The 18,535-nt window shown below is 40.8% G+C and overlaps 2 protein-coding genes across 2 annotated transcripts; both read right to left on the bottom strand.

The window, feature by feature from the left end:
• Positions 1 to 689: 689 nt before the first annotated feature.
• Positions 690 to 10,659, bottom strand: LOC311495425 (putative polypeptide N-acetylgalactosaminyltransferase 8; the record flags this gene model as incomplete). Its single annotated transcript, XM_084554861.1, has 11 exons — positions 690 to 1,797; positions 2,493 to 2,660; positions 2,754 to 2,849; positions 3,023 to 3,160; positions 4,741 to 4,926; positions 5,027 to 5,141; positions 6,164 to 6,361; positions 6,504 to 6,687; positions 8,107 to 8,273; positions 8,408 to 8,630; positions 10,485 to 10,659. 11 exons carry the CDS (start codon positions 10,657 to 10,659, stop codon positions 1,663 to 1,665), a joined length of 1,785 nt encoding a protein of 594 aa, XP_084410987.1. The 3' UTR covers positions 690 to 1,662.
• A 386-nt stretch (positions 10,660 to 11,045) lies between these two features.
• On the bottom strand, positions 11,046 to 18,185 carry ndufa9a (NADH:ubiquinone oxidoreductase subunit A9a). Its single transcript, XM_084555017.1, has 11 exons — positions 18,099 to 18,185; positions 16,630 to 16,794; positions 16,437 to 16,534; positions 16,248 to 16,339; positions 15,987 to 16,128; positions 15,739 to 15,841; positions 14,626 to 14,696; positions 14,021 to 14,097; positions 11,926 to 12,021; positions 11,424 to 11,490; positions 11,046 to 11,313 (listed from the first exon to the last, which is right to left on the bottom strand). Exons 1-11 carry the CDS (start codon positions 18,151 to 18,153, stop codon positions 11,143 to 11,145), a joined length of 1,137 nt encoding a protein of 378 aa, XP_084411143.1. The 5' UTR covers positions 18,154 to 18,185; the 3' UTR covers positions 11,046 to 11,142.
• Between the last annotated feature and the right edge of the window lie 350 nt (positions 18,186 to 18,535).

The raw sequence follows: 18,535 nt of genomic DNA, 5'->3' as shown, positions 1-18,535 counted from the left end.
CATTAATGTTAGCATGTATTTGATGAGTTGGACGAATAAGCTGAATTTGGGCTGGTTTGTGATTTTTCTTTTAATGATAAGCTACACTGGCGTCTATCTGTTTAGTTAAAATACTAAACAAACTATTAATCTAGTATTTTAGGCAGTTTTGTGTGATTTTCAGCTTTTTTAAAAACAGATTTTGGGCTGGAAACAATCAGCTTTATCTTTTTTTTTGGTCGCAAAGTGTTCAAGTTAGCGTGTTTTTGTTTGGGATATATTAAAATGTTCTACTTCAGCAACAATAGTAAGTGAACTGTGACTGAAACACAGCAACAAATGCTGGGATGCTCTTTAAAGCGTTCAACCGTGTAAGATTTTTTGTTTGTTAGCTTTTGGCACAGCAGTGACTAAATGTTAGTCACATTAGCATGCTACCATGCTACCATGCTACAGTCACTTAGCACCACACAGCTTCAGACCAGTGTTGCCAACCCCTCAGTAAGGAAAGTAGCTATTGGCTGTCCTAAAAGTAGCTAGGAGTCGTTAAATGACGTCATCTGCTAAGTTGCATAATTGGCCGTTTGGATGTAACTGTGATGGACACTGTAGGAGAGAGGAATAACGTCAAGTGAGAGACAAAAGGTGAGTAAAATAACTCTATTAATGACTAATGCTTTGCCTAGGCACACATTACATAAAATGAATTTTGTCCTGTATTGTTCACCCTCCTCCTTTATCCAGGCATGGGACCAGAACGGTGACCTAAAAGAGAGACTCTGGCAAAGTTTTCTTAAGTTTTGTTTAGTTTCTAACCGTATGCTCCACTTAGGAGCCATGGGCATTTTTTGCCATAACTAGAACATTTTAAACATTTTTTATTTTATTTTATTTTTTGTATAAATGATTTTAACTTAATAACAACATCAACAATCTAAATGGATATTATTATATTATATAAACCAGGGCAGGATCAACACTACAAGACACCCTCAGAAGGCCCGTTTCCATTCTCTGATGCTAGCTTTTAGTATTTTAATATAAATATTTAATATTTTAATAAAAGTAAAGTATAGTTTCCGTTAAAGTAGGCCTGGATGGGGGGTCTGATTTCCCCCCTCTCCAGAGATGAGCTGTTTCAGGTGCACTACAGACTGGAAATTGTCTTGTAGTTGTCAGTGTGTCGATCTGATTTTGTATTTCTGACTAGTGATGTGGGTGGAATGTTTGTTAGACACAGAATAAAACCGGTTTGATGAAGCATTGTTCCTGAGAAGTACAAGCTGGACATGAATGAATTTTATTCTCACAGCAACCTCTCAAATAGTTTTGTGACACCAGTGTCTATGGTACTTGTAGGTGTGTCTGCCTACTAATTGTCTGAAGAATTTGTAGAGGTGGCTTATAATGGCACAATGACAAAAGCAACAACATATTGTCCTGACGTGGGCAGTCTCTGAGTACAGTCTCAACAGAGTACTAGTATAGGTCGTTCATCTGAAGAGTATGAACCCTGTTCCTGCGTAGCTGAAAAAAAAAAAAGGACTGCAGAAAGAAACTCAAAACACTTAAAGCTTTGAAGTTGACATCTTAATTCTGTATTTGTCAGTGAAATAACATTTACAAAAATCCAGTTTGACACAGTGACACTGAAACATTGTAAATTCACTTTAAACACAGCACTTAAAAAATAGCGACAGGGTGCTCAATCGTCCAGGACTGTCCACTGCACTGCTGAATGACGAGCTCATAGTACGTGTTTTGTCCCCGGATGATCTCAAGACATCGGTTGGATGCTTTGTTCCTGATCGCTTGACCCTGCAAGCCAAACAATAGTGAGAAAACCTAACATCGTAGCAAAGATATTAAAGCGTATGTCTCAGAGCAGAAACCTTATCGTAGCACTTCTGAAAACCTACTTCCTCGTTTTCACGGCATGGTATGGCTTGACTCAAGTGCTGCTTTTCTCTGCTTTGTTTCCCCCTGCAAATATTAGCCACTTAACATAGTAAGCCCAGTTTTTGGTATCAAAGGTCTGGCATGGTGTAACGGAGCTACGCCACTATTTATTCAGACTCCTTATGTCACATACTAGTTGGGTGTGAATCGGACATGTGGAGCGCAAAACACAATGGTCTTTCATAATCCAGTTGGCAAGCAAGCAAATAGAATGAATAAAGCTGTAGGTGGGGTTTGAACCTCGTCAACTGAACTAAACTGAACTGAACTGTCTGGCTATAGACCTGGTCTGTCAACTCCATTCTTGCATCTAAAGTAACTAGTCAAACAATAACAATGACAAGCATGTGGAAACAATAGTTTCCTTGAAGAATAATTACATATTCTGATTCTGTTATACGTTATTGTGACATCCACCACTTGCTGTTGCTGTCAGAGGCTGAATCATCACCTGTTAGGCCAGGTTCCCTCATATTAATGCAACGTCAACACAGGAGATACATCTGTTCCATGCAGTGGAAATGAGGCTTGATTGTTCTCAGCTACGGTCTTACTTGTTTGAATTCCCAGTACATGTGGAGCTCGTCTCGCTTTGCCACGTTACACTCTAACAGATTCGGCGTGCTTCCAGAGCCCGGATCAACCAGGCAGCGGTTATTGTTGTATTTGTGAGATTTTATCCCCCCAATGATGATTTCACCGTCTGTGTTGTAGTAGCAGAGCTGGTGAAAAGGATAAGGTATGAATTAATTAATATGTTGATTTGTTAGAATTTCAGCATTTCTGTTTTTATTGTTGTTCTGTTTGTAGATTACCTGTGGATCTTGGAAGTGGCACGAGTACAAGATGGGGATTTTGCCTGGAACGGGTCCCTGGTCCACACAGAAGTCCTTAAAAAGTGTGTTCTGCAGCTGTAGTGTCAGAAAAGTTACCCTGAATTATCATTGTGTCATATCTTCTAGAAATGAATTAATATTCTATCACAGTTTAAGCATGGCTGCACCTGGAATCTTAACAGAGGATAGGATTTATAAATACAGCTGTGAATGTGTCATCCTTATTAATGACTGAAAATGCCACTTACCGCTCCATACCCCAAGATGTTATCCCATGTGTTCAGAGTCTTATAGACATTATCCAGGTACCACTTGAAAGGTTTACAATTCAGCTTTTCTCTGAGCTTCTTCCTCTCAGAGACGTCGCCGATATCAATTCCATGATCCTGTGTGCATGAATGATTGAAACTTGGGTTAAATGCTATGTTCATTTAAAAATGGATACTCGTGATCATAAAAATGACAAAGCTATGACATTCTGACAATGAGCCATCCTGCACAGTACCAGAAGACTGAAACAGAAGCAGCTAAATAATATTCAGCCATCACTGGTTGTTGAGTTTACGCCATGCGGTCAACACGGAAGAACCAAAACCTGCAGTTCCTCAAACAACCACTTGAGGTCGACTTCAAGAACTTGTCAGTTTGTACAGACCTCCTCACTGAAATGCCCAAATTTAAAGCGATAAATAAACAGCCTGGTACAACAATTTAATTCACTGTATATGGAGGCTTTCAGAAAAGCCCTGTGCACATATAAAGTGATTTGCTCGTCACTTTCGGTAGTGGTAGTGGATCGTCCAGGCTCCAGGTTGCCTAGATAAACTATATTTCCCATCTCTAATATTTAGAGTAGAAACACGGAAAAACAGAAATATTTCTTCTACTGCAGATTTTTTTTTTTTTTCAGCGATCATTGCTACCACTTGCTGAATTGCAGTAAAATCAGTCTCTTGTTGCTGCATTGCTCCTAGTTGCTTCACTGTTGGGTGCCTTCACAGGTCACTAGATGTCTGCTTATCTGTCTCAATCCCACCACAGCTCAACATTTCACTTTTGTTTTGAATTCAATTCAATTCAATTGAATTTTATTTATATAGCGTCAATAACAATACAAATCGTCTCAAGACGCTTTACAAAAACCCGGCCTGAAACCCCCAGAGCAAGCTGGAAGTCGGGAGGAATCCATCACTGTCAAGATGGCAACGGCCAATAACGCCAAGTAAGGAATCCAATGAAACAACGGATGGTGTCCTGGGATTTCTCCTCCCGTATCTGGGCCAGGGCTTTACTGAGCTCCTGGACAGTCTGACGTGCAACCTGGCAGCATTGGATGGACGAAACATAATGTCACAGAGGTGCTCCATTGGATTTTGGTCAGGCGAGTGTGGGGGTCAGTCAACGGCCTCAATTGCTTCATCAGTTCTCCAGGAACTGTCTGCATACTCTCTCCACCTAGGCATTGTCATGGACCAGGAGGAGCCCAGGACCCACTGCACCGGAGTAGGGTCTCAGGCCACTCTTCTGACGTCTGTTTCTGATAGGTCTTTCACGTGAGTGGCCTGCTGAGGCTCATGTACGACTCTGACAGTGCTCATCCTGTTCCTCCTTGCACAAAGGAGCAGATACCGGTCCTGCTGATGGGTTGAGGACCTTCTACAGCCCTGTCCAGCTCTCCTAGAGTAACTGCTTGTCTCTGGAAATCTCCTCCATGATTTTGAGACTGTGCTGAGACACAGCAAACCTTCTGGCAATGTATTGATGCGCCATCGTGACAGAAGTCATGTGAAACTGAATTCCTGCAGGTCACTAGCAGACTTGATAGACGGTGTCACCCAGGTGAGGTGAGTCATTTCACAATAAAACCCATACAGACTGATAAGATGATTCAGTATATTAACAATATGGATGTCAGCCATGTCATATCATATCATACCTAAAGTCTAGGAATATATGCAGTACCAACCTTTAAAGGAACGTTCCAGGCCAAAAACACATTTTTCTTGTAATCATCCAACCAAATGTCTGCAACTCTCAAGGCATTTCTCCTCATGGCAGATCTGAGATCGGGTGCATACGGTTTATGCGCCCTCTCAATGTGAGCTATCTTGGAGCAAGGCACAACCTCTACACTTCCTCCACACAGCCACACCTTTAGCAGTAAAGAGACATATCAGATGGAGAATAGTGATCATCTACTGTAATTTATTTGACTGCTTATATGACAACCATCAGCGTTTATGGCGACTCACTCGAATCCCAAGTTCAACATTTTCTCCCCCGTAAACCGTCATTCCACCGTCGAGCCCACCGATTTCTCCAAGAAATTTTCTGTCTGCAGCAAAGATTCCCATAACAGAGGGACTCCTGTGCAAAAAATAGCATCACAGCACTCGTATGATTGTGCCACCGTTTGCACTTTGTACTGCTTGGCACATCAGGGGCCTCATGTACAAAGACTTGCGTGGATTTCCTTCTAAAACATGGTGCACGCTCAGATCCAGAAGCACATTTCCTTTGTACATCCCAATCAACGTGGAATTGAGCGCACATGTTGTACCCGACCCCTCTCTGTCCACGCTCCCTTTCAAATATGCAAATTATATTTAAATTGACCCTGCACCTGAGATTCCCCTCTCTGCACGATCAGAAATTGAAAACATAAGAATGAGTAAGACGGGAAAAACTGCAAAAATGTACTCTATGGCACGCTGTCCTCCACGTGCCACAATGTTGGTTAATTGCATTTGCGTATCACATATGATCTGTACATTTATCGAATTAAAATGTTTCCTCGTGACATATACAAATTCATCATGTGATGGCCCTTTTATAGCAATGTCGATTGCTCTGATTACATTCGGAAAACCGGCTGTTGATGCAAATTGCGCTTTAATGTTGACCTGTTCAGATGCATTGTATGGAAATTTATATACCTGGCTGATATGCGGATAACTCCATCCCACACGGCTTGCATGGCTCTGCTCAGGGTCGACCGGCACAGTCCCGACCGGTTGGACTAATTGTTTTCACATTTCTGACAGTTTCCCAGCATCACCTCTAAGTGTCGCCAAAGGATCAAAGGATTTGCACGTACATGTCCGCGGTCATTTCACTCTTGGTACATCTGAACTTTTCCGTGAATAAGTACGTACGGAAGGTTTTTGTGTGCACGCACCATTTGTACATGAGGCCCCAGGTGTTCTTGTTTTTTAATTGAACATAGCTGTTTTGCTGCTACACAAAGAGGCAATGCCCTAATAAATAGCATGCAGGCTAATCTGTTGCAGAGATATAATGAAAAACAATGATAAATAAGCCTATTATTAGGTAAGACAATGTAAGACACAAGACTAGAAGTAAAGTAGAATATTGTCTGTATCACGTACTTCCCTGGCTGCGATGGGTCCGCCATCTGGAACCACTCAGGGCTAAAGTTCTCATACATGCACCACAATGCCCAGTCAAAGCCATGAGAAGCTGGGTTATATTTTACCACTTGTAGGTCATCAAATTTGACTTTGTCAAACACAGGGGACACCACCACAGTCCTGTCAGCTTTGATCCTGGCCAGCAAGGGTTCTGCCCTGCAGAGGGAGGGAGTGCATCAAATTAAAACAGTACAATTATCTCAAGAGGAAGTTAAATTTGTTGTTTGTATAGAATTATAACAGACATTTAAGACAACAGAGATCCAGTTTGCAGTTGTTATTTCACTACCCTGCTTACCATCCCACTGTGGCTTCAATATGGGCATCTAAGATGGCTACAACATCAGCTGTGGCATGCTCCCAACCTGAGATCCGGGACTGGGACAAGCCCATTTGCCGCTCGTGCCTCACTTTCTTGATGAGTCCAGGAATTTCTTTGTTGATCAGATCTATGTAGTCTTGTAGCGGTTTTCCGAGGTCATCTGAAAAAATATAGAGGAAGTTGTATTTTTGGTGCGACCTCACCCGCTGCCAAGGTGCAGGGAGCAGGAAAAGAAATTGAAGTTCATCCGAAAATATAGTCCACAGTCAGACCTACACAGTGGTGGACAGTAACGAAGTAAATTTACTTGAGTACTGTACTTAAGTACAGTTTTTGAGTATCTGTACTTTACTTGAGTATTATTTTTGGGGGATACTTTTACTTTCACTCCACTACATTTGAAGGACAAATATTGTAGTTTTTACTCCACTACATTTCTGTTGATGCTCTCGTTACTCGCTACTTTTGAGCTTACATCAGCTGATTATTTTTTCGTTTTATTTATTTATTTATTTTTCAAAATTCTGAGAAAATAAACTGTTTCTGCTGATTCACTGATTCTCCGATTCGCTACGTCATGCCATACAATCCATACAATGCAGGAAGAAACTGGAGAAACACCTGGAGAAACTCCCACCGAGCACCCGTGGCCTTATCTCACACCCATGTTTGAGATTTTTGCCACAAAAAGTGATTCGTTTCAGTTTAAATGTTTGTTGTGCTTATAGCGAACAAATTATATCACAGCCTACAAGAACCCGTCTTCCAACCTGAAAAAGCACGTCGCGGTATGTAAAGTAGGCTAGCTACTGACGTTAGCTAGCTTAATGTTTGTTAAACTGCTGATGAACATTTTAAACGTATGAGCTTGTAGTGTGTGTGTGTGTGTGTGTGTGTGTGTGTGTGTGTGTGTGTGTGTGTGTGTGTGTGTGTGAGAGAGAGAGAGAGAAGCTGTCTGCAAGAGAAAGAGTGAGGCTGTGGATTGTAGAGTATAATGACAACACTTTCCTGTATTTTCTGAGATACTTTTTAAATACTTTTACTTAAGTATTTTTTTAAGTAATATTTTGACTAAGCTACTTTTACTTGTATTGGAGTAATATTTGACAAGGAGTATCTGTACTTTTACTCAAGTAGTGAAGGTGTGTACTCTGTCCACCGCTGGACCTACATATAAAGAAGTAATGATCGTTACAGGAAGTTGGTTTATATGCACTGATCAGGCATAACATTATGACCACTGACAGGAGAAGTAAATAACATTGACCATCTTGTGACAATTCGATGTTCTGCTGAGAAACTTTTGGAAACTGGCATTCATTCATGTGGATGTTACTTAGACATGTAGCACCCACCTAGACCAGACCAGGCACCCCCACCCCATAGCAATGACACTCCTTGATGGCAGCAGCCATCCCCAGCAGGATGCAGCCACAAAAACGGCTTATGAACAACTCAAAAAAACATGAAGAACAGTACAAGGTGTTGACCTGACCTCCAAATTCACTAGCTCCCAAACTGATCAAGTATCTATGGGATGATCACATGCCGTATGTAATTGATAGTAGGCGTGACTTACCGTAAGTGCTACAGTCATCCACCAGAATGATTTCCTTCAGCAGGTGCTTTGGAGTGTGAGTGATGATACTTCGTATCGCCCTCTTAATGATAGAAAGACCCTCGTTTATGTAGATCAGCACCACACTGATGTTTGGCAGGTCTTTGGAATAATCCTTTGTCAGACACCTAAATGGTATAAGACGGCATTTTTGTTTTAATCCTTTTCTGTCCACTACACAGATTTTTCTTTTTAGTGCCCACACACACAAAAATAAATACACTAAACATATTCAGAATATATTAAGGTATTGCGTAAATACCTGTTATCTCTCGTATCTGGAAGTTTCCTGTCCAGTGGTATCTGATTACTCAGGAAAGCATTATATCCATAAATCTGATAAAGAGCTTCAGCCTCCTTCTGTTCCTCTTCTGACAGGTCACTGCCCCAATTTTTAAACAGGTTCGAGTTCGGGTACAGCTTCGGCACCACAACCTTCTGTTTCCCCTTGGCCACTTTTGGATCATATTCCTCAATTAGCTTTGCTAATGGGAAAATGAAAACGATTAGGAGCGTTATTAAGTTTGACTGTTTCTCAAAATAGTGTTGTTAAAAATGTATTTTGAAATTTGGCTCAAAAGATTGCTTCAACATCTCACAACCTCCACAGACCTCCGTTTTGAAGGCGCAAGAGGTTAAAATGTGGAGCTAATTTTTGTTTTCTGTACCATACATTCGTACTGTGTTTAAGAACTCACCTAAACTCCAGGTTTTTGTGTTACTTTCTTCCAGTCTCTGTCCGTCTCTTCTTTTTTTCTGAATAACCTTGGAAATATTTCTCAGTCTTCGGGTCAGTTTGGCCGTCTCGCTCAAATTGCCGTTCGTTCGCAATTGTGACTTTTGAACTTGCACACGTGCCGCACGTTTGTGCTCGGCCTTGACATACCATGAAAACCACACGGGCTCACAACCGCACGTTTGTCATATAATTATTTCTCATTTTTCGAACGAAACCAAACGTGTTTTGAAGTAGCTTTAGACGGAGGACAATTCTGTGTGGGCAATTTTACGTCTGGAAAGCGTGTCTTGAAAGCAGAAATTGCCATGAAATGTTTTCATCTGTATAGATTATGGTTCAATAAGTTGCACTTAAAGGTTAAAGTTTCACATGCCTCGTTCGATGCGCTCATTGTACAGGGTTGGAGAGCCAATATAACAGGTAACAAAAGCACAGAGTTCAGCCCCATGTGACATACCGGCGGGTTGTTAACCTGAAAGCCGTGATGAATCTGGAGAGTAAATAAATGACTGAACGGCCTAATCTCATATTTTGTGGGTCTCGCTGTGGACGAGCATGAAAAATGTCCCCTTATAATAATAAATAAATAAAGTTGATAATCACAGTAATCATAGTAAATATTAAAACACATACTAAGGCTGTGTCCTATGCAGTATTTAGTGATGCTAAATCGGATAGAAAGTCACAGAGTGTGTGCTTTTCTTATAAGTTCAGTTAAATGATCTGCCAAAGTCTCATATATAGCCTATATAAATGTAATAAAAAAAATAAAAATTAACTAAAAAATTTTTACTTTGACCTGCTTGCAGTTACATTAATTCACAATGTGTATCTTGTGTATTAATTTATTCAGATTCAGAATTTATTTATTTATATATTTATTTATTTTCTTTGATTCATATTTAATGACTTTTTCTAATTTAAAAGGGGACAACTGCACAAACATAAAATTAAAACAATGATATGTTTTCAGTGTCCCGTATACACGTTTTACGCGCCGGTGTTGTTCGGGGTCAGTTTGACCCCAGGCTCTTTTGACGGTATAAAATGTTAAAGACATGTCAACACACATTTTACACACATTTGTTAAGGTTGTTTTGCGTGGCCCACTTGCGAGCCTACATTAGGTAGCTCATTTCAGCAGGAGTGAACAAGTCAAAATGCGAAGCTGCGGCAAGGCACGGACGCTGGCTCCTGAACATTGTTATTCTCGATAACAGAAATTATTTTTCAAATCGAAATGTCATATATATATATATATATATATATATATATATATATAGCAAGAATTAATATGTATGAATTATGTAAAGCCACTGTTTTATATATTATAGCTATTTAGGTACTTTATGTTTCAACAAGCAAACATAAAGTACCCAACACATAAACTTGGCTAACAAATTTATTTATAATAATTTTCTGGAGGTCAAATCGACCCGAAACATTAAAGGTGTTAGTAAGTTTGAAGGTAACAGGAGAGTTAAAACACGGCAATCTCTTTCTTTCTTGACTTTAAACCACACTATTACACTTTTGTGATCCCATTATAGAGCCACAACTAGAAATGAACATCTTTTTAAATTTGCTTTTGGTCACTCACCCAGTTTGTTCATGTTCTGTTCAATCCTATCCAGTCTATCCCCCACAACTTGTTGATCCGCGACTCCTGTAAAAGACTTTCCTGCTCTTAAATTTTCCATCACGGTGACCATGATGTATATTAAGAGTAAAACTCCTCCAAATGTTCCAACTTTTCGCATGAAATTTGCCCTCATTGTGGTTCCTCGGTAGGGTATCAGTGTCGCCACTGCAGGAACTCCTCTTTCAATCAGGTTTTACAGCTCAATACAATAAATAACGTCTTATCTCAAGGTTAACGGTTCACTGCACTTTACCTTAAACGAGTCTAAAAGGCGTGTCGTTTTATGGACAAAAATGAGCTTTATACTGGCACTACCGTTCACAACTGTGTACAACAAGCTGTAAAGTTTTAAAGTGAAAAACATTTGCTCGTGTTAAACTTGATGCCAGGAACATGTTTAAAAAAACGTTCAGTTCCTTGGTGATGAAGATGGGATCAACATAAGCATGGGTAGAGAGGCTTGAAAGTTACTGTAAGAGTAAAACTTTAGAATAATTGTCAAGAAATGAGGAATAAACTCAAAATGAGAAGACCTTTAGAGGATACTTTTTTATTTATTTATGTACAGAATATAGTTGGAGACAACTCATGTCAAGGAGATTCCTCATCAAGCACTTCAATAGCTGACGGTCTTGGGTGGCTTCGTCTCATCCAGGTCAGCGTCCAGGTATCGGAATCGGCGGTGACGACGCAGGATCTCAATTGCCCTTTGTTCGACAGTGGAAGGGGTGATGCCGAGATCCTCCAGACCAGGAAGTCCTGGGTACTTCATGTCTGTTGTGTGAAACTGGAAAATAAAAGCACAGTGCAGGATCGTTGGCAGTGTCGGCGGTAGATGATCCACAGCTAGTTGTACAAATCTCAAGTTTAGTTCTACCGAATTCTTGGTCGTCTTACCCTGTCCACTTTGTCCGGAGTTATCCACGGCTCAAATGGGTTCTTTGCAAAGATCCCGGCAACCAGACTAAGAAGAAGTACAAGAAGGCAATGCTTTATTATTATTATTATTATTATCACACACATGATCCCTGTAGAGATCTTGTTATAAGTCTAGTTAGTGTATCATCTTGTAGAGCAGGTTTAGGCATTAGACATATGCAACGTTTATAGCTGTAATTAAAATTTATGATTAATAATCCTCATGCGCCAATGATAATTACCCACAGCGGTTTATTTTACAGGATCACAAAGGCCGAATAAACTTTGAAATCATTTGTTAACACCACTTCACAAACTCGACATCTTACCGACTCTAATTCGCGGACCACACATGTTGCTGTATTTCTCATGGGCTTAAATGCTAAACAAACGTGGGTAAACACTTGGAAATGTTTCAGGAATCTCTGGTATACGTTAGAGCTCGAGACAATCACAAGGGAAGACGAGTGTTTTTACTTACTGGTAGAGAGGGCGAGGCAGTGGGTAGGGCAAAAAAGGCCTGTGCGTCACACCATAAATGTACTCCACCAGGTCGTGAAGCAGGTAGCGCTTGGGACTAGACAAGAGAATCACAAACATCTCATTGGAGGAAAAAAATAAATTTCTTTCAATCAAGACAATCAAGTTTTCATAGACACGATTCATTCGTCCTTTAATTCAAACTAAATGGACCACTTTTACAAGACCATAACGCCTGAAATGCACAGACATGACTGGCTGAGTGTTATCGGTTGAGTGTTATCGGCTGAGTGTTATCAGGCGGGTTCTAGAGTAAAACATATGTCAAAACCATCCCGCCAGGAGACATAAAACATTAACTACTTTCAAAACCGTTTATCTTCTATTCCTAATTTGTCCACCAGGGGTGCACTGTTTTAGGAAGCATAGCTGACATACGACAACACTAAGACAAGCAACCAGAGCCACAGAGAGACAGAGTTGCGACACTCCCATAGACCTCCATTGAAAAAAAGGGCGGCGCTTTTAACCGCCTACTTCCGGGATTTGAAAATCGGATTAGTTCCTAACACTGTCATTTGGCCGTTGGACCTCATTCACTTACATTGCTGCGCATCGAGTTGTTCCAGAGATAAGTTGCTGAAATATCGACCTCTTTTGAATTGTCAACTGTCTATATTGTATCAGAGGCCCTTTGCGATGCTTATACTGGTCTTCATTTGTATATGCACAGCGTAATTATTTATATTTTATCTTGGTTGTTTCAACCAATTTTCTAGCATTGCCTGCTAGCTAATTAGCCAGCGCGACTTCCCCTGCTGTGAAGGTAGTTCGGTGATGAATCGCTACCACCTTTATAGCAACTTTTATTTAATTGAATTTTGGGATATACTAACTTTTCATTATGTGACGTGTTGGCTGTACTTAATTTGTTGTACTGTTCCTGTTCCATGTTCACTTGGCTAGTGTACAACTTGCCCAGCGCTACTTGCTGATGCTTGATGAGATGCTGATAGATTGCTATCCCATGCCATGAGCTCGTGATCAGGGTATGTCAAGGCATTGTCGTGACTCCTGATTTGAGCAAGGGTTATTTAATTAGGAATGATGGGAATTTTAGGACTGGCGAGTTTGGCGTTGTGGTCCTGGGGGTGGCCACTCATCAGAAGAAGTGAGCTAGCTTCTAGGCGAATTCTGAACGGACCGCCATGGCAGACCTCTTTGCGTTATCACGAAGGTAGGCTAATAGCTGAATCGGAATTTATAAGCAAAATCACGGGAATCAATAGCCTAATACAGCCCAGTTGTGCTCAAATGAATATCGTGAGACGTCTACCATCAGATGAATGATATGGAAAAGTTAAGTTAGAGCCTCTAAAGCCAGTGCTACTACCCATGCGAACATGAACACTAAGCTTTTCCCTCCAAAAATGTAGCCTAAAACTTATCTAAGTAATTTAAGTTTTTCGTTGTCACCCTGCCTCTCCAAATGCAAAACTGACATTAACAAAAATGCAATAATGTAATAACAGCTGAAAAAGTACTTGGGTGTGTGTTTTATTTTATATTTACCGTTCAATAATGCAATCGCTGCTGTCTGTCCCATAGAAGAACATGACAGCCAGCGTATGTTTAGGAACTAATTGGGTTTACATGAACCACGTGACAGCCATAGCGGCGACATCAAAGAGTGTCGCAACTCTCTCTCTCTCTATGGCTCTGCACGCAACTAAACAGCAGATGCAGCAACGCGAAAAAATTGGACTTATTTTTCTTAGTTGTCGTTATTTATAGGTTACACTGATAGGTTACACTGATATTTATAAAGCGCCTTTCTGCTTATTATTACCCAAAATGCCCCACAGTGACACACCTACCACTTGCTCACGTACACACTTGCACACCGGTGCCAAGCACTGGGAACGACTCTGGGTTTATTGTCTTATTCAAGGACGCTTCGGCATGTTCAAATACCGGAAATCCAACCGCTAACCCACGGATAGCCTGCTCTAGCTACTTAGCTACAGCCACCCTTCATAAATTACATACACTCCATTTCAGCATTTGTGTTTTTGTTAATAAGGTGACCGACCTACCCAACGATTGCATATGTCTTTCCATTAGAATCTGGGTCTCTGACAGCGCTGATGATGGCCTTGGCTACATCCACCACCTGAGGAAGAAAAGAGGTTTAGTTGTGTTCATTTGATACACAGTTCCCGTACATCCAGTGAGTTAATGGGGTTAATATTAAATAGCCATCACTGGACAACACTCCCCAAAAGAATGCTTATCACAAATACAACTTCCTTGCCATACAACCGTGGCTCATAAACATGTTGAACTTTTCATTGTCGTTTCATGCATCAGTTTGTGAAGGTGAGCTATGCCAAAGATAAGCCCCGCGTAGAAAAGTTGCCAACGGGGGCTTAACAGCTGCCAACAGTGCGTGACACATCTCTAAAAACTAAGAACACAGAGGTTTATCAACAGCCGCCGTGGTGCGTCACGGCCCTAAAACTGAACAAGGTCAGAGGAGCCGAATATTGATCAGCAACGGCTGAAATAGCTACTGTGTCTTAGTTACCAACAACAACATTGAGAGACAGAAGTGACAAAGTGTTGTTTTGTACCAGTCACGTAAAATTCTGATTTTTAAGAGTACAAATAAAAACAGAAGTACTTTCTTTCAAAAACATACATGAACAGGCTGCTTCACGGTCTTCTTTCCCATGGAAATGAGAGGAACAGCACCTCCAAACCAGCGCATGTCTGAAAGAAAAAAACATTTTCACCGGCTACTATTAATATCAAAAGAGATATTGTCACAGCACTGGAAAACTGAAGGGGCAGAAAGAAGCAATTCTGCTTCTTGTCCTTGTAGAAGCCGACAAGGAGAAACACTCTAGTTAATACGACGTGGCACACATTAACTGAAGTGTAAATCTAAACCACATATTATTGCCGTCACACATGTCTACCGAACAAACCAAGCCTTTATATCCGGGATGGGCGACATTATAAACTGGTCTTAACTGGGGATGCACCGAAATGATGATTCATGGCCGAAACCGAAAAACCGAAACTGAAGAACCCAGGGCCGAAAACCGAAAACCGAAAACCGAAAACACCAAAAGAAATTATTATGACAGTTATTAATACCATTGCATTTATGGCTATGACTGTGTACTACCCTCACTAAAATCAAGGCATTGCAATTGCATAAATTAATATTAATGTTTCAAAGAATAAATCAATTACAAAATTATGAAAATATTTATTTTTCCCCAATGGCACCGGTCGATCGCACCATCACTCGGAAACTTCCCTGCTTGGATGTTTGGATTTCAGGTGATAAATTAAACCCGACACGGAGAAATTCTTTGCAGATGCACCCCTCTTGAATTTTCAGCATTACACGTTTTGCAAATTGCTATCCGTGGGACTTTATATAATATTTACATAATACTTTATATACTGAAATACGTCCACACCGCAGACATGTTGGCCATTCCAGACAAACCCGTGCTGGCTGCGGTTTTTGCATCCTGTTTCAGCCGTGTTGTTTTGGTGACAGCATTACAGCATTATAAACATCATTACTCTGTTATTACTGTCACTATAACGGTTTTTAGTTATGATTTATGATTATGATTATGATGCGATTATGATTACGATTCAAATATGATTTATGAGCCTTTTTCGCTTCGCCTTTTCGTTTCGCTTCCCAGGTCATTTATTTACTGAGTGGAGGGGGCAGAGCAGGCGGCAAAAATGGCTGCGAGAACGCTAACAACACAAACAACCGTCTTACTTGCATAATGGTTGAAGAATCTGTCCTCTCTCCCGAACATCTCAGAGGGCTTCATGATGATTGCGTCAGGGAACTCATCTCTCACCGCTTTCTCTCCTACAGCCTATGATAAAAAAAAAATATTATAAAATTATTTATCACTACCATTTCATATAGCATTTACTCGCTGTACATGTACAGTAAATACGCAAGAACAAAACATTCAGATACTCTAATTTGACTCGGTGGAAGATGAAACAACCCTCTACCTTGTTCCTCAGGTATTTGGACGGGCTGCGTATATCAGCGTTGAGGTGTGACATGTGGACGAACTTTGAGACGCCGACTTCTCTGGCTGTCTTGGCAATCTGTTCAGGGATGGTCACGAAGACATCCTCAAAGCGATAGTTCCTTCACCAGAAAAGGGGAAAAGATAACTACCCCTGAAAGCTACAGCAACTTTAAATATCTACTGGGCTTCATGTGAGCAACGTAACATAAATCGGATGCACTTTTCCAGACTGGCGTACCTCGTCTCCCACTCTTTGCCCACCAGATTGATGACGACATTAGAGTTCTCCATAGCTCGTTTGATGGAGTCTATGTTCCTAGCGTCCCAGTCCTTGAAGAAAGAAAATAAGGAACAAAGAGGAGGCTGAAAATTTATGAATGCATGCAGCTCGAACATGGAACATTTCTGCAAGATCGGTGGATCTTACCATAAAAATGATTTGACCAAGATCACCCATGGGCCTGAGGTACATGACGTCATACTGATCAGCGCGGTGAGGGATTACAATCTGAGAACCAATCCGACCTGTGAATCAGGAAAACTAATGTTGAGTTATTACAAGTACAGATAGTCAGACAGGTCATACACTCAAAACACAGGTTTGCCGTTTTCCGCCTCACCCAGCCTGTTGACCACGTATCGACCCAGGAAACCCGTGGCGCCAAAGACAGTGGCCGCTATCCCACTGGATGAGGAGCGTCCTCCTTTCCCTCTGGGGATGACGGCATGGTGCAGCTTCCTCTGCTGAACTGTGGTGACAGATAATACAGCAGGGGAGCAGCAGCCTATTGAGGAGAGGAACAGCAGCTGCTCAGCATCAAAGGGTAAGACAGTTGCGCCTAATCCAAACAACAACTCATACAGATAAAAATGTTCAGCTTTCAATGGGTAATTGTATGGCAAAGAGACACGCTATGAATAATTTAATGTTGTTGACATAAAGTGGGTGGACACACATTTCAAAACCACAAATCTGGACCAACAGCGTTTGAAAACTCTACACCCTTTTTTACATTTTTAAAGCTAACAATGTGCCACTGTTTGTTTAGGTTTAGCCGTACATTGTGTTTTATCTGCAGAAAATTTGTCCCAAAATCAAGCACTTATAAGACCTGAGTGCTTTTTAAATAACAGCCACATTCATAATTGGGTCATTTATTGTACTCTGAGGGTATGAATGCAGAAATGTACAATAAAGTGCATCAACCATGGAGCAACGCTTACCCTGTTATTACTGCACATGTGTCGTATTATTGCTGCTAACACGATCTACAATGTCTGTCATTGTAGAGCAACTATACACTCACTTGCCAGTTCATTAGGTACGCCAGTGAAAACAAAATATAACAGTCCTGCTCTAAATCAATCCTCATGACTGTTATAATGTTGAGTTTACAGTCGAAACAGACAGAGAAAGGTGGTAATTCAACTGTATGATCGTGTTAGAGGATGTAGTTTGTGGTGCTGGATTCAAATGATGACTAAAGTGTTTATTTTATTAATCCTAGCACACTGATATACAATAGGAACAGGTGTTGCTACAACACAATCTAGTTTAATAGAACTACAAACCCCACAGCCTCCAAAATGAAAACACAGTCGAATCAACATCAAAAGCCGAACACCATAACCTTCACAAAGCTAAGATTTAGTGAAGGACTGCTGTATTAAAAAGCAATCGCTGTCATTAGCAACCCTAATGAACTGACAAGTGGTGTTATATTTCCGTCATTTTATATTCGCAAACACAGCAAGTGCCGCACAACACACAGCTGTACAAATGTGCAAGAAAGGAACAAACTCAGACAATCTTAACGCATTATGCTTCATTTATTAATACCAAAAGTGATGCGGGAATCCAGATAATTTTCCTAACTGATGATATTAAAAGTCAAATGCCTGCTACTAGCTAGCTAAAGCCCTTGCTAGCAGGTGATTAGCCGAGCCCGTTAGCAAGGTCACTCAAGCCGAGTGTGAGGTCTAAACGTGAGACTGCGTTGTTGGGATGGCATACGCGTAAAGATATGCTATATTCACACGTGAAGCGTATATCTGTGCGTCTTCTGGCTGCGGCTGTAACGTTACTCACTTGAAATCTTTGGAAGGACACTCGCAGGACGGCTAACCAACGCTACGGCCGCCATCTTTCCGTCTACGGCATCCCGTGTGGGACAGAATACATGCGCGACCGGGTAACGGTGCGGCGAACACATAAAACAGAGAGAAAAAACCAAACTAGGAAAAAAGTTTAAATACGTCTGTTGTCTTAGAACAACAAAACATACTTTCCTGTGTATATTTCTCACACGACATGCCTATAGACGGCATAATCCCTGTAACTACTGTTTACATTAGTCACTTTACTCATACAGTCGGTTTACATACTCCATGGACATTTTGGATAGTTGTCATGGTAACTTGTATACACTTTATATTTGTTCAGTTTTAGTTTTTGCTCTTTAAAATGTCAGTATTTGCACGTTATGCTGCTTACTTGTGCCCTAAATTGTCCCCTGGGTACAAATA

The sequence above is a fragment of the Chelon labrosus genome, assembly GCF_963514085.1.
Source record: "Chelon labrosus genome assembly, chromosome: 11".
In the NCBI taxonomy this organism is placed as follows: domain Eukaryota; kingdom Metazoa; phylum Chordata; class Actinopteri; order Mugiliformes; family Mugilidae; genus Chelon; species Chelon labrosus.
The sequence above is the reverse complement of the archived record's forward strand: the minus strand, read 5'-3'. Positions and strand labels throughout refer to the sequence as shown.